The sequence below is a fragment of the Xiphias gladius genome, chromosome 24 (assembly GCF_016859285.1).
Source record: "Xiphias gladius isolate SHS-SW01 ecotype Sanya breed wild chromosome 24, ASM1685928v1, whole genome shotgun sequence".
Taxonomy (NCBI): domain Eukaryota; kingdom Metazoa; phylum Chordata; class Actinopteri; order Istiophoriformes; family Xiphiidae; genus Xiphias; species Xiphias gladius.
In genome coordinates this window covers 9,620,319-9,635,590 of record NC_053423.1, presented here as the reverse complement: position 1 = coordinate 9,635,590, position 15,272 = coordinate 9,620,319, and the positions used below count along the sequence as shown (strand labels likewise).

The following is a 15,272-nucleotide window of genomic DNA, read 5'->3' as shown; positions in this document are numbered from 1 at the left end:
AGTCAGTTCCCTGACTTAAATGATGAGTCTTCTGTATTTGTGCTATGTTACATTTTTGCATGTCACAGATAAACAATTCAATAATTTTATGTTGCAAAAATTAAAACGCAGGAAACACACCATACCTCACGAGGAGTCACGTTTGTGCTCTTGTTCCACTAGCTCAGGTTGTCTAATCATCCATCCATCCATCCATCCTTTTTCTGCTGTTTATCCAAAGTGGGGTTGCAGTGGTAGCAGGTTAAGCAAGGCAAGTCCCTCCCCCAGCATAGTTTTCCAGCTCCTCCTGGGGATCCCGAGTTGTTCCCAGGCCAGATGAGATATATAATCTCTCCAGCGTGTTCTGGGTCTACCCTGGGGTCTACTACCAGCTGGACATGCCTGGAAGACCTCCAATGTTAGGCACCTAGCAACCATCCTAATCAGATCCTCAAACCACCTCAACTGGCTCCTTTCGATGTGAAGGACAGCGGTTCCACTCCGAACTGCCCATGGATGTCAGAGCTCCTTACCCTATCTCTAAGGCTGAGCCGAGCCATCTTACGGAGGAAACTCATTTCAGCTACTTGTAACCGCGATCTCATCTTTTCAGTCATTACTCAAAGCTCATGGCCGTAGGTGAGGGTTGGAACATAGATTGACTGGTAAATCGAGAGCTTTCCCTTTTTGCAGGGATGCCTCTTCACCACAGCAGTCCGGTACAATGCCAAATCACAATATTTAAATACAACTGATTCTTTGAAAATCTTTGAAAATGAAGGGAAATTCTATGTGCTATTAACTTGCATTTGCCAATTATTTATGGCCACAGTGGCAGCTTTTCCTTGGTGTTAAGAGGTAACTATAGCACTGTTTTTGCACTGCAGTTCCTACACTTTCCAACCATGTCTTGTTAACATATACTCCAAACAGATATTTCTGAATTTAAGACATTATTTTATCAGTTTTATACCATTTTATTTTTGGCAAATGTATTGAATGGCTGCTTGCATCACCACAACATTTAACACTGCTGTGCTTGATAAGTTTGGCTTGTTTTATTAACAAATAAGGGCTTGAAAAAAAGTGTTTATATTCCATAAAGTAAGGTATTGAAAAAGTGGAATTTAGGTGCAAGTATTGACCCTCAGGTGTTGTATTGACACCAGTATCAAAATATTTCAAACAATACCCAACCTTAGATGAGTTAGAAGTTAAGTTAGCACCAAAACTGTTATATGAAAATGTGTAGGAGTCATCTTTAAACCTTTTGGCACTGAGCCTCATTAACTTACATGCTATCCAACAAGATTTATCAGTGTGGATCCAGCAGAAATAATTTAGCTGATACTATGGATTTAGAAATCGGTGATTTGAAATTTCATAGAGGAATATGGTTCCAAACCATGGTAGAGTGGGATTCCTCTCTTCCTGGTCTATTGTCTGCTTTTTTGGTTGTCCGTCCTGCCGCCTGTGCCAGAGAGAGCCCATTCAGATTGAGCCCAGTCATTCTATAGTCCAGTAGCCTCCAGCACGGAGGCATTTCAGCTCCTTCAGGGGGATTTGACCAAGATTTCCTGCCCCTTATTAAATTATAATCTCCCCTCTACCTCTCCTTCTTTCTCTCCTTCTCTCCATTTCGGAGAGAAAAATAGGCCTCCCTCTCTGTTTTGCTGCCAACTATTGTGTGTCTTTGTGCATGCGCGATGCATGCATGTACGTGTGAAGCTGTTGCGGCTGCCAGCGGAAGGAGTGTGTGAGATGATTGGCAGGGTACGCATCTGAAGTGGGTCAACAGGGAGATCAAGAGCTAAAGCTTTTACTTTCTGCTCCCTTTCATTTCTCTCGTCGATCTCCCTGTTTTTCTTTCTGCCTGTCGTAATGACTTCATGTCTCCTTCATGGCTTCTTGCTTTCTCCTCCCCTTCTGTTACTTCGATCTCGTTTACGGTCATAAGGCGCTTTCCTCTTTTTCTTCTTCCTCTCTGTCCCTTGAAATGAGTTTCCCCCTCCCTCCATCACCACCAGTGGTAGCCTTTGATCTGTATGTGATCTGTAATTTGTTTTCATGGAGTAAGTAGTATTTGTAATGTGCTTTCATGGAGTGTCAAACAGTGGAATCCTTTGTAAACAGACTACGAGAGGACTTTTCTGGGCTTTTCCCTCCTGGAAGTTAGCCCCAGCTACGTGCAGCTTGGGACTTTTTCCAGTCCTGGCAAAAAAGAATGGAATAATTGATGGTGTGCGATTGTTCCTGGTTTAGCCCCCTTATTTCAGAGCCCCAGAACATTTCTCAGTTTCAGAGCTCTGAATCTTAAGACCCATGCACTCCCTCTCCACATGGGCTTTGACTCCTCTCCACAGCCAGCTTTGCCTTAGGATGAACTGCTACCATGAATATTTTGACACAGTCAGGAAATAACAATGCTGTGTTGCAAAAAGCTTACTGCATAACTTGTTATGAAGAAAATGATGGTAGCTTGTTTTGAGCTCTGTCCTTTGTCTCGGCTTTGTCATTTTGGTGCATGTTCCCTGGCCTTTGTGTGTACTGCACATTTCAGAGGCCCAATTCTGGCAGACGCAAAGCCACCCACCCAGTGAAGGGAACAAGGTAACAGCTATTTGGAGACATGGCACAGAAACATAAGACATAACATAGACCAAACCCAACCCAGTACACTAGAGACCCACAGAGTCCTGCTTCCAATTCCTGATCCTGCAGAATACCACCCTACCCCTCTACTGAGCATGTGACCATTGCCCATTGTAAACCTGCCCCTAAACAGCGATTGTCCACTCATAGCTTTGCAGCTGTATCTAGACATGGCAGGCCTGTCAAGCTTTGGAAATCTCCAAAATGCATGGGGCTCTAATAAGACCAATATACAAAGAGTTTGGAGTATGGTGTCTGTTTTTTAACCAAAAATACTAGTGTAATGAACGTGTAACAAAGTGTAATGAATGGATTAAACTTTGTGTTTATCTGCTGTAACATAAGCTGCCAAAGTTAGAATTCTCGACGAAAAAGCTTCCTACCTACAGTTGGGGCATGACATTACCAAACCACTTACATTTTTCGTGGGGTTACAGATTACGTTAGCAAAATACTAGGTGGGGACTACAACATCTAGTGTGTGATGCTAGTTTAAAGAAATGATAGCAGTGCTGCCCAGCTCTTTTATTTGTTTGTTGGTGACTTACACTCCCCCCCCACACAAAAGCATTAGAGATAGTTACGCCGTTACGCTATGCTATCCTCCCTCCTCATCCTCATCTTCAAGTCCTTTTCTCTCCCAAAGAAGGATACTTTTAAAAAATGTGAACATTAAACCTTAAATCTAACCACCGTGTTGCCTGTGTCCACATAGAATGTTAGAATTAATAACATTTTAATTACAGTGTTAGCATTAGCTATTTAATACTGAACTTCAAACTTGAATGTTTAACGAAGGCAAAGTGAGTTTTGTTCTTTCTCAGGGGAATACATGTGTGTGCAAAACTTTAGGCAACTAAATTGCAATTAGATTTTTCCCAGCTTACTTCTTAATTATTAAAGTGTAACAAATAAGTAACACAAAATGACTATTACATAATATTTTTGGCCTTCAAAAACTTTCAGTGACCCTACTTTTCAATAACTGCATTGAGCCTTCCATCCACGGAGTCACATCAGTTTCTGGATCTCTTCGTGACTGACTTTCTCTGAAGCAGCAACCACAGCCTCCCAAGAGATGTATTGTCTTCCCTCACTGTAAATCTCACATTTGAGACGGGCCCACAAATTCTCAATAGGATTTATGTCAGGTGAAGAAGGGGGCCATGTCATTATTCTGTCATCTTTGAGGCATTTGGAGGCTAGTCAAGCAGTGGAGTACTTGGATGTACGTGACGGAGCATTGTCCTACATAAAGATCATGGTCTTCTTGAATGCTGCAAACTTCTTCCTGTACTGCTGCTTGAAGAAAGTATATTCAAGAAACTTCGCTCATTTTCATCTGTCCATAAAACCTTTGAAAAATCTCGTATTTCTTGGCCCAAGCTTGAATTTTCCACTTATGAATCTTATTCAGTGGGTAGTCATGTTTCAGCCGTCTTTACCTTGGCCAAATTTCTGAGCACTTGACATGTTGTACTACTGGACATTCCAGGTAGGTTGCAGTTCTGTAATATTGTGGCACTGGAGGTTATGGCTTTCTGATAGCTTCATGTTGAATTCTTTTGCAGTTAAGTTGGGCCTATTCTTCTACACGTGTTTTTTGTGACCCTGTTGGCTATTTACAACGTAACTTTAGATTGTAAAGTGGTCAGTGAAGCTGCCTAATAATTATGCACACCTTAACATGAGGTGTTAATCATTTTAGACCACACCCTCCCTCATTACACAAATACATATCACGTGAAAATTATTAAATCCAATAAGCATTTGAGTTTATATGGTTGGAATTGGAAAATGCGTATAAAAATAAGGTCAGAATACTCACTTGCCTAATAATTGTGCATGTGTATGTGAGTACCAGTGGCCTTACGGAGGGGAAAAAAATGCCTTGCTTGGTCAGGTTTTCGCAGCCAACAATAAAAGTATTCACACCAGCAATGAGCAACGTGGAGAGCGGAAGGCTTGAGTAGGGAAGAGAATGGGGGGAATCGAAGAGGGAGAGGAAAGAGCTGGGGTTGCCAGTCGAGACAGAGTGATCATTCTGATTTACAGGAGATTATATTACTGGGGGTCCTTGAAGTTTCCCCTTTTGAGGTGAGGTCATTTCCACAGTGCCCTCTAACACACAGTACCCTGTACGGTAATATATTCCAATGAGTGAATCTCATCTCATTGATTGTGTTAATTTCAAATTTTTCACATAATGACAAAATTATACAAAGCCAGTAATGTCAGTTTTTGGGATTGTGGATGTGTCCTTTCAGTGGCCTGTCTTGAACTGAAAAGCAGAACATGTATTGCTCCGGAAAGGCGGAAGCAGATTGCCCTTTACGAGATTATTTTTTGTACTCTTTCCTCTCGATTACCTAATCAGGTACTCATATTGGGTTTAGGTGCACTGATGGGTCAGACGGAAAGGTATAGCTTTGTCTGTCTGCCTACAGACTCTTGCTTTCTCCCATAATGTACAGTAACTAGTTTCTTGGCAGGTCAGGGGTTAGTCTGGATCTTTTGCAGACAATCTGTCTCCCTTGGCTTTATCCTGAACATAAATGCTTCACAGAAAGATGAGGTGATATAGCAGGATTCAGTGAAGCAGAAGGGGGCCAGTTTGGCTAATATATTTTAATTAATACCCTTTTACTGGCCTGAGACAGCCCCAGCTTGTGGCTGAAGAACAACCGAGGGTCATCTGAAACCACACATTCAACTATAAATTTGTGAGGTCCTACAGGTTAATATTTCTGTGACTAATTAGCCTCGCTTCGACTGCTTCACCCATGTACACTTTCATATGCACATCCCCTCACCCCCTCAATCTTACGACCAGCCCGCCTGCTTCTGCACTTAGGTAAGTGCCCAGCGGTATTAAACGTGTTCCTCTAAAGGTAGTCATTGAGAAATGAAAACCCTCCTTCTGAATTTTTCATTCCTTTCCCCTCCCGATGTTTTCTTCACAACCCTTTAACCTCTGCACATTTTCCGACACCTACACCCTCCACTCTGTTTTACTGTTCTACTTGTTCCCTCTTTAATCACTCCATCAGCATAAAATCACCCCTCTAACATCTCTCATTCCATTTCGAACCAGCTCTGACCCTCAGGGGTGTTAGGAAAACACACCGTGCTCCACATTTCCATTTCCTGAATTGATGAGTCTCTTTTTCTTCATCACCTCTGTATTTTATTAGATTTTTCTTCTCTCTCCTGAAGCAAAATTTGGCCTTCTTCAATTCTGTCTTCAGTTCACTCTTCGTCATCTTCAATTTTGCTTCTTTCCATAAACATTGAGACGGATACAATTGAAAACCAAGGATGCACAATCAGTTATACAGTTTCAAGTGAATCCCGGTTGTCAATGGAAGACAACAAGCAAGACAGATGACAGACATAGACAGACATGACAGATTCACAAAAAATTAGGATGTGATTGAATGCACATGCTCCTGCGCTTGAACAGATAAGCGTTGCATGTGTAAACTGAGAGTGCCCTATGTGTCATCTACCAGAAAGAGGAGAGAGAGATGGATGAAGTCCATCATTTTCTGTCTGTCTTCTGATAAAGTTTGATAAATTAACATGTCACATATATATGCTGTATAGCTGCCTCTAATATTCTGCAAAGGATTTTCATGCAATTTTGAAACTGGCTGTAAGGGTTTGCCCTCATTCAGCCACAAAAGCATTAGTAAGATAGGGTACTAATGTTGGGCGATAAGACTATGCTCTCAGACAGTGTTCCAGTTCATCCTAAAGGTCTTCAGTGGGGTTGAGATCAGGGTTGCAGGCCAATGAAGTTTTGTCTACACCAAACTGGGAAAACCCTTTCTTAATGGACCTGACTTTGTGCATGGGATCAGCTTCATATTGAAACAGGAAAGGGCCTTCCCCAAACTGTTGTCACGTAGTTGGAATCCCACTATTATCTCAAATTTCATTGTATTCTATAAATAGAGTTTAAGAAATTTGTGGATTAATTGATTGGTCAGTCAGCAAAATAGTAATCTGGAATTTATGTTTAAGCCAAATAATTGATTAAGTCATTTATCAAGGAAAAATGTAAAGGAAACCCTTGTTCCAGATTCTTAATTGGGAGGATTTTCTGCTTTTCTTTATCTTATTTGACAGTAAACTAAATATATTTGCCTTCTAGACTGCTTGTTGGACAAAACAAGCAATATGAAGACATCACTTTGGGCTTTAAAAACCTGTGATGGGCATTTCCCTATTGTCTGACATTTTATCAAAAAAGCAGTTAATCCATTAATTGAGGAGATAATTAAGTCTGATTAATCATTAATGAAAACAAATTCTTAGCTGCAGCTCAAGTTATTAAATTAAGATTTACCTTAATTGGAACTAAAAGGCCTTGCCCAAACCATGAATAGCCCCTTACCAAATTGTGCTAATGTAGTGGACAGGGATGTCCACATAGATTTGGCCGTACAGTCTAAGTATGAGCCTATCTCAATAAATGCTGGAAAATTTGGTGTGTCTCTATATTAGAGAGTTTTACTGTAAACTGTGTGGTGTAATTGTATGTGAGTAAATGTGTGGTCACGTACAGTTCGTGTGAATCAGCATGTTACAGAAGAAGTAAAACAGTATACGTCACGTGTCAATCAGTACATGACCGCACTGTAATTTACTAACGATTCGGTGGAAACACTAATAATAGAACATAGGAGCTTTTACTGTGGTGGTGGTGCAGACAACTTTTTCTCAGGAGAAAGATGTCCAGCTGGAATACACTTTCCAGAAACATATTTGAATGTCTCGCCTTATATGCATTAGCTTTGTGGCCACTTTTATAATACACACGGACACGTTGTGTCCCCAGTGCTTATTTGCACAGCGGTGAGTAATACGGGGTGTGCCCAAAGCCACCAAAAACTGTGACCACTGCTAAAATATTACACGGTGAGCTGACATCGGAAAGGTGTAATGGCCCAAGTGCCACTCAGGCTGCAGGAGGGATTACCTCATTCAAAAGACGGTGATTCTCTAAATAAAACCCCACATGCTCAATTTCCTCTCCCCCTCTCTCTCTCACACACACACACACACACACACACACACACACACACACACACACAAACACACCCTCAGACTCAAAAAGAGCCGTATGGCTCTGGCTTTCAGCATGTTATGTAAGTGCTGCGCTCACTTTCTCCCTTCTCTGTTTTTCCCTCACTCTCCTATGTATGTATAGAACAAGGCTTACACACGGGTCAATGGTCAATGGAGCTCTGTGTTGTCTGGAAGTGATACCTTAGTAGTGTTAGGGCCTGTTTATGTATGTTTAAAGAGTTTGCCTGACGCCTGCAGGTGCATTTCTTTTTACAGCAAATCTGTAAAATCCGTTAATACTCATATGTCTAGACTACAGATTGAATAATAAACCACAGATGTATAAATTGAATTTACTTTTAAGTTTGCCATTCTTCCCCTCTAGTGCTGGAAACTCATTCTTGTTATAAAAGCGAAGTTTCCAACATTTGCTTGCTGAATTTACAAGAAGAAAGTTTGGTAAAGGAAGATTGCTGTGGTCGGATAACAGCTGACTACTCATGTGGGTTCATGGTTGCAGCAAAGAATGGTTATGGTCATGGTTGTGGCTAAGATCTGTCAGAATTGGATGAGTCAGCTAAAATGTTTCATCCGGTTTTAAGTGCAGTTCTCTGTGAGACCTGTGGTAACCAAACTAACCCTCATGGACCTCGGCTGTTGTTGAACCATTTGGTGTTTTTGTAAAAGCTGGCATTTTGCGGTACAGGATGTTCAGGTGATTGTTCCTCCACTCAACAAGCGGCTCAAAACATTCACCACAAAAATAACTGCCCCCCCCCCCCATGACACTGAATCCTCACACTCGGTGTACCTATAATCTCTCTGTGGCACGTGGCTTAGTAAATGCTTGGCAGTAGGGATCCACACATGTAATGCTTAAGGGAAGTAGAAGCAGAGCACCTTCAACCTCACCTCCTGTTGATTTCATTAGCAGGACGATGGAGCAGTTAGGGAAGTGTGTGCTTGGCTTGAGCTCAGCTGTGGTTTCTGTGTCTCTTCTGCCTGTCTGAGCAGGCCACTTGAGATGCTGCCGGGTATGGGCTTGGAGGCTGTTGAGTCTGCTTTGGCGGCCCGAAGTCTTCGAAGATTACCGTTTCTGCTCTGTTGAAATGGCATCCAACACATGTTCAAGAAAGGTGACGACTGCAGGTTTCCAGTTTGGTTTGTTTTTGTGACTCAGATTACCAGGTGGTTCGGAGACAGATCTGCCAGTTGTACTGTGTGTGGGAAAGTGGGATGTCTGTCTATGTTCTTTATGTGCACTTGCCAACATGTGTCTTTGTGTTTGATGTGGGCATGGATGGATTACTGAACAAGCCTACCAGGCAGAGGCCTAGGGGCCCAAGGACTGAAGAGGCGCTTTTAATATTATATGCCACAAATAAGAATCCAAAAAATGTTTTTGTTTATTTATTCCTTTATACTGCAGCTGCATGGTATACTGAAGCTACAGCAACGTTTCATTAAAACACAGTGAAATTAGTGAAAACAACTAAAATCAGTATGGTTTCCTATAATAGTTTTATCTTGTAATTTGTATGTGTACAGAAGAGTGTCAGTGTGGATCTGCTGTGGCAAGAAGCATTGAATAGCGTCTTTTAATCTCCATTGTAAACAAAATACTCAAGTTCAGGTGCAGTTTTGAACATAAGTCATCATTAGATATTACACATTAGTTTTGAGAGTATGGTTTACCTGCAAAATGTTGCTGAAAGAGATGCAAGACAATTACAAAGAGACAAAAAAATTAATTAAAAGAGACAAACCATCTACAATTAGATGCAAAATGAGCACAAAGAAATGCAAAATGAGTACAAAGAGATGCAAAAGCACAACAAATAGAGGCCAAACAACTACAAAGAGACACAAAACGACACCAAAGAGACACAAAAACAACTTCAAAGAGACATAAGATAACTTCATATAGAAGTAAAATATACTACTAAGAAACCACACAAAGACAAAAATATATGCTGCACAGTAGTAAGACATACACAGAACTATACATAGAGACACAAAACGCTTTGTCCTTTGTTGTCATTTTGTGTCTCTTTCTAGTAGTTTTGTCTGAGTGTCTTGCTATTGTGCAGGACTGGGTGTCAGGCCTTTTGCATGCCTGTGACCAGAGGCCTATTTTTTCATAGTCCATCCATGGATGTGGGTGTCAGACATAGCACTCAGTAATTTAGACAGCTGTCTGGAAGTGGGAACAGCAAAGTGTTGACTAGAACACTGCAATGGTGGAGTTTGCGGTGCCCTTTTACACCCGAGGGTCAGTCTCTCTGTTATTTCTTCATTAATGCCACTTGTCTGTTCTGCTGTTTCTTTTTCTTTGTATATTTTTGGATCTGTTACTGTAATGTGTGTGGTTATTTCTTTTCTCAGTGAAATCTGTTTTATATAAAGTGTCACTCAGCCTGCCAAACGAGGCTTTTTCGCTATAACTTTGGATGCTGCTCATGTTTAATGACTGAGGGAGGCTTTGATTCACCATTAGCTCCTCTCTCCTCTCAAACCCAGGGCTTTGTTATAGTTTGTTTTGAATGGACTGATTTTATGTGAAAATGGAGGAAAGTTAACAAGTCTTAGCATTTTCAAGACACCCCACGTAACCACTTACATGAGGTATATATTGTTCTCTTGCATACCAAGAGTGTGCGTTTTGTTACGTGGGTGTTCTTGTGTGTGAGAGCATGTCGGAGTCTTGGATCAGCAGTGGCCCATGATGGCCAGCCAGAGAGGATTGCGTGAGATTTTTTAACAACGTCTGCCGAGCTTTTCAACAAAAACATTTGATAAACAGATTGTGGAGGTCTGTGAACCGCCCATTTGTGTCTGATCACTGTTCATGCACAACTTCTGTGTTTTAGTGCGTGTTGCTGTGGTTCTTCAGAGAGTTTGACGCCTGAAGAATAGTGGGCATCCAGAGCCGCCTGTTAAATTACATCTGCACCAAAACCACAGACCCCCATACCAGACAAGCCTCCCTGCCAGCCAGCCAGCAAGTCGGCCAACGACCAAACACTACCCTACCAACTGGCCTCTCTCTCTCCTGTTTATTACTCTTAACATCTTTGTCTTTGCTTTCTTCATTTGTCATAGATTAAGCTTTGGTGCGAAAATTTTAGAAATAATCTTTGATTTATCGTGGCACAGATTCCAGCAACACACAACAATATAAACAAGCATAAACAGATACCGCAGACACACACACAGCTATGACTAATTACAAAAAATAGCTCAGAAATCTAGAGAAACACATTTGTACATGTTTGTAAAACGAGAATTTGACTGCCTAGCTATTTGTTTGCTAAACAAACACAGACGAAAGCAAGAGCAAATCTGTAAAACAGACTTGATCTCAGCACACATGGTGGCAATGAACACACCTATTTCTAAGTACTTGTGATTTGAAATCGGTTTGGAACTCCCAGATTACGCCCAATCCCTGTTTCCAATTAACTGCAGGGTGTAATTTGATGTAATTTTCAAATTAGATAATGTCAAATCATTTTCAAATTAGAAAACTCATGTACGTGTAACTCCTGTACCTCAGAATAAACTTTCAGAGAGAACTCTCCTCTACCTAATGCAATCCAAACTGAGTCCATCTCTGCAGAGACAAGCAAGACTATCCCAGACACAGGATAACAAAATGAGTGTTATATAAAGAAGGAGAGATTAAGGCTGCAAATGAATATTTTAAATAATCAGATTTGCCAACATAAACAGATTATGGCCATGATATGGCTGGAGGAAATACAATATGAGGAGCTAGAGAGCTACTGTAGCATGTCTAAAGACTGTATGATCAGGGTCCAAGTCTCCTCTCCCATTATGGAGCTGGGGAGTAGTACTTAATGCTGCTTTATATCAATGAACCAAAATAATTAAGAGGTGGCAGTCAGAAATTACATTTGCCAGAGTGATGAAGTGTATCTTCCTGTGTCTTACCTGGTTTGCAAAATGTCTTTTATCCCTGTTGTTGGTCTGACTTTGTTGCATAGTCATGTAGACGATATTCTATGCCAGTTAAATCAGGAAATTCCTGGCAGGTCAATGGAAAGAAACTTGCAATGTACAGTTTTTTCATAGCTATGCACTATTTTATGTCATCCTTAGACAATTTCCATGCCTAATATAAGCATGACATTTTTGGCCTTAACTCCTGACAGTGATCAGTCCACAGAGACCTGACGAAAACAGCTCAGGGGAGAGTTTGAGTGGAAATTTTTGGGCATTTTCACACATCATTTTACCAGTTGAAACCAGTCTTGGACAATTACAGCTGCTCACTTATGATACACAAACACACTAACTATCCTCTGGTGGTTTCCTGTTCACACCTGACTACGGTTGTGAAAATATTTGGTAGAGGGCAATGTGGTCATGTCTTCCTGAAGTAAATTAAAGTCAATAGATCTGCCTGTCACAGGTTCAGAGTGCCATCTAGACCAAACACTGCCCCAGCCAAGTATCTACCACATACTGTACTGTACCTGTGCAGCAGCTGACTGCAGGGACATAAGGTACTTACAAGTTATATTTGTATGTGTTTGCATCTTGTGTTTGCACGTAAAAACCATTCGGGATCATTCTAATTTATCCTTCAACAGTGCTGTAGAGAGTGTCTGTCTTTAACAAATTGGTGCATGGCATGACATACAGTTTTGTATGCTTTCTGTAGATGTCAGCCAACGTTTTATCCCTTTATATTTGGGGATACATATCAAACACGTCTAATGCTTTTGTTGAAGAAACATTTGAAACATTTCCTTGGCTTCCTTGGTTTGCTTAGGTCAACTGTCTGTGGCTACTTGGATAGGACATAGACCTTCTATGCTTGTAGAGGATGTAAAGAAAATGTAAGACCAAATCTTCACGCCAGAAGAGATTTAATATCATTGCCAGCCTTCAAAATGCTTGAAGTAGTTTAATGCAGTAATTTTAGCTGATAAAGAGTAACTGCATGTTTCCAAATGGTAAATTACTGTGTGCCTTGCGTCTTTCAAGTATTTCAAAAGAAGCTTTTTTCCATAAATGTGTGGTATTATACACTGGTAAGTGAGGTGCAGTAAACCATAATGGCAAGATTTTCAAACTTATATCAGAGTGGTTCCATAATTTAGGTGGGTGATGGTCAGTGATTTCCGAAATCTACAAATGCTCTGCTATTTCTCTATGACTTTGTTGTGAACTCCAGTCCACAGTAAAAGGCAATGAAGCCCATATTAACAAATATCCCCTGCCCTCTTTTTCTGTTACCACCAGTTCTTTGTGTTTGACACCTGAAGCCTGAGATGCTGGTGACCATGCTGTTGGCTCCTGTCTGTGTGCTACTGATGCTGGGGGGGCGTGCTCTTGCTGGAGGCTATCCCCCCATACCCCACATGAAGTACATGCAACCCATGATGAAAGGGCCTGTTGGACCTCCTTTTCGAGAGGGCAAGGGACATTATGTTGGTGAGTAATTCCTGTGGGTGTAGTACATGTGTGTCTCTTTTAATTTATTGTCTCACTCAACAACTCTGTAGGCCTAAAGGTCCACTTACACACATAAGCAACAGTCCACTGTGTCAGTGGAAGCCTTGGTACTTTGAACTGATTTAACCTTATTTCTCTGTCTCTCTCTTATGTTAATTAAAGCATTCACAAATGCATTCACAAAATAGTGCCTGGCCCAAAGTTATTTTCTGCAAACAGTATATTTTCTTGCAATATCCTGTTGGCGGTATCCTGAGAATTAGATCTTTTTCCAGCTATTTGAACCAAAGTGGGCACGATAATTATCATATGGTAATGTTCATACATTACGAAGAGGCCAAACCTACAAAGTACTAAACATAGAGATATACAGAAAAACAACCTCCTGCAAACAAAGGGGTTCTCCAACATCGCAGTTTAAAATGTAATTGATATGGAGACTACCCCACGAACAGGACAGACTTGTGCACTAAAGCCACTGGTTTAGTGTTAAACCTCCGTCAGTCAAAGGGCTCACTACAGTGTGTATCTCCTTGCCCTGTGGGTCCAGCAGCATTTGGCGGAGGCCTGAGTGCTCACTGCGCCAGTTGTTGCTTCTGCCATCTGTATGGTGTTACTCCATTGTTTATCACATGTGCTTCAGCTGTAAGATGGAGGGGAGAGAGTGTGAAATTAGTCATCAAAGATCTGCCAAAATAATTTACCCAGTCTTAAGTTATGCTTAAAAACTGGGTAAACAGGATTGCAACAGTTGGCAGAAACAGCTGGCAGAAACAAGATTTCCCTTAAATGTGGTTCACATGAATACAGTGCCTTTACTGCCACTCAGTGGTCACATGTCCACATTGCATAACCATTGAAATAATCAAACATCTTTATTGGAGTATGTAGCGTGTGTTAGTAGCAGTCCTCCAGTTTACAACTGCATGAAAAAAGACTATCAATGTATGATTTCAGCTTTTGATTTGAAGTGATTTTAATTAACCATATACATGTGTCTTTAATTTTAGCTTATACCTGTCATAAGATCTCCTGTATTAGGTGTAGAATCAGTATCCTGCGATGGTCTTTTATCAACTTTCACATGAATGTAGGAAATGTATTTTTTTTGTGTGAGTGCTGTTACACAAAAGAGATAAAGATATAAAGCATTAGTACCATACTATCAAACAGCATGATTACAAAATGGTATCCAAGATATTGATATTTAATGTCCAACATGTAAGACTTTTCCTAGTGCAATAATTTGAAGATATTTCTCTGTCTAGGTCAGTGACGACAATGAGTCCAAATGTTATCAGTATGATTAATAATTGATGTTTAGTTACAACGTGAGGTTAAACACTAAATTATGACTAAACTTCAAAAATTTCAAAACACTAACCAGGACTTTATTTAACGGAGTTAGTCACAATTTCAAGCTGTACTAGTTTTCACACCTTTGCTGCAGTTTTTCAAATTAGTCTTGAATTTTTTTGCACACAAGCATTCGTGTGTTTCAGGTTATACATCAAATTTAGCTGGCCAGAAATCAGTACCTTGGCATTGTAATGGCCATCTGGCCTGTTGGTTGTTCCTGTTGCTTTGCTTCCTGTTTCCTGTTGCTGAGCATATTGCAATATATACATATTTGAAAGCACAAAATAAGTCTTTAAATCCCAGAAAGCATCACAACACGAAACTTAGGAAGTCTTTGTAGCCTCTCAAGTGTGCAGCGCTTTTTCTTTCCTCTCTGGGTGATATATTATTTACAGCGGAGCTACATGACAGGAAACAAGAGTAAAGCTACGGCTATAATGCTCATTGCACATTTGAAAACAATGTTTTTGTTGGATGGATGAAAAATGAATGAGCAACCTTGCTATTCTTAGGTCCACTAGTGGTGCAAAAATGAAGTTTGCCCAGAAGGTGGCACCCATGCTTATGTAGACAAACCACAAGTTTAGACATGCCATCTAAAACTTTGCTGCATACACAGATTTTAGCAATAAAGTTAGTAGGTAAAATTTAAGCAAAACATAATACGGATGATGGTCACAGCCCCAAAAGTGAGATCCAGTGTGTGGAGTCATATGATCACTTGA

The 15,272-nt window shown here is 40.6% G+C and overlaps 1 protein-coding gene across 1 annotated transcript in view; it reads left to right on the top strand.

Annotated features, from left to right (window-relative positions):
* The window catches only part of col8a2 (collagen, type VIII, alpha 2), a 52,584-nt gene that overhangs the window by 26,055 nt on the left and 11,257 nt on the right, over positions 1-15,272 (top strand). Inside the window, exon 2 of the mRNA XM_040121624.1 lies at positions 12,976-13,167. Coding sequence (XP_039977558.1) covers positions 13,005-13,167 — 163 coding nt within the window. The 5' untranslated portion in view covers positions 12,976-13,004. The remainder of the gene's footprint in view (positions 1-12,975; positions 13,168-15,272) is intronic.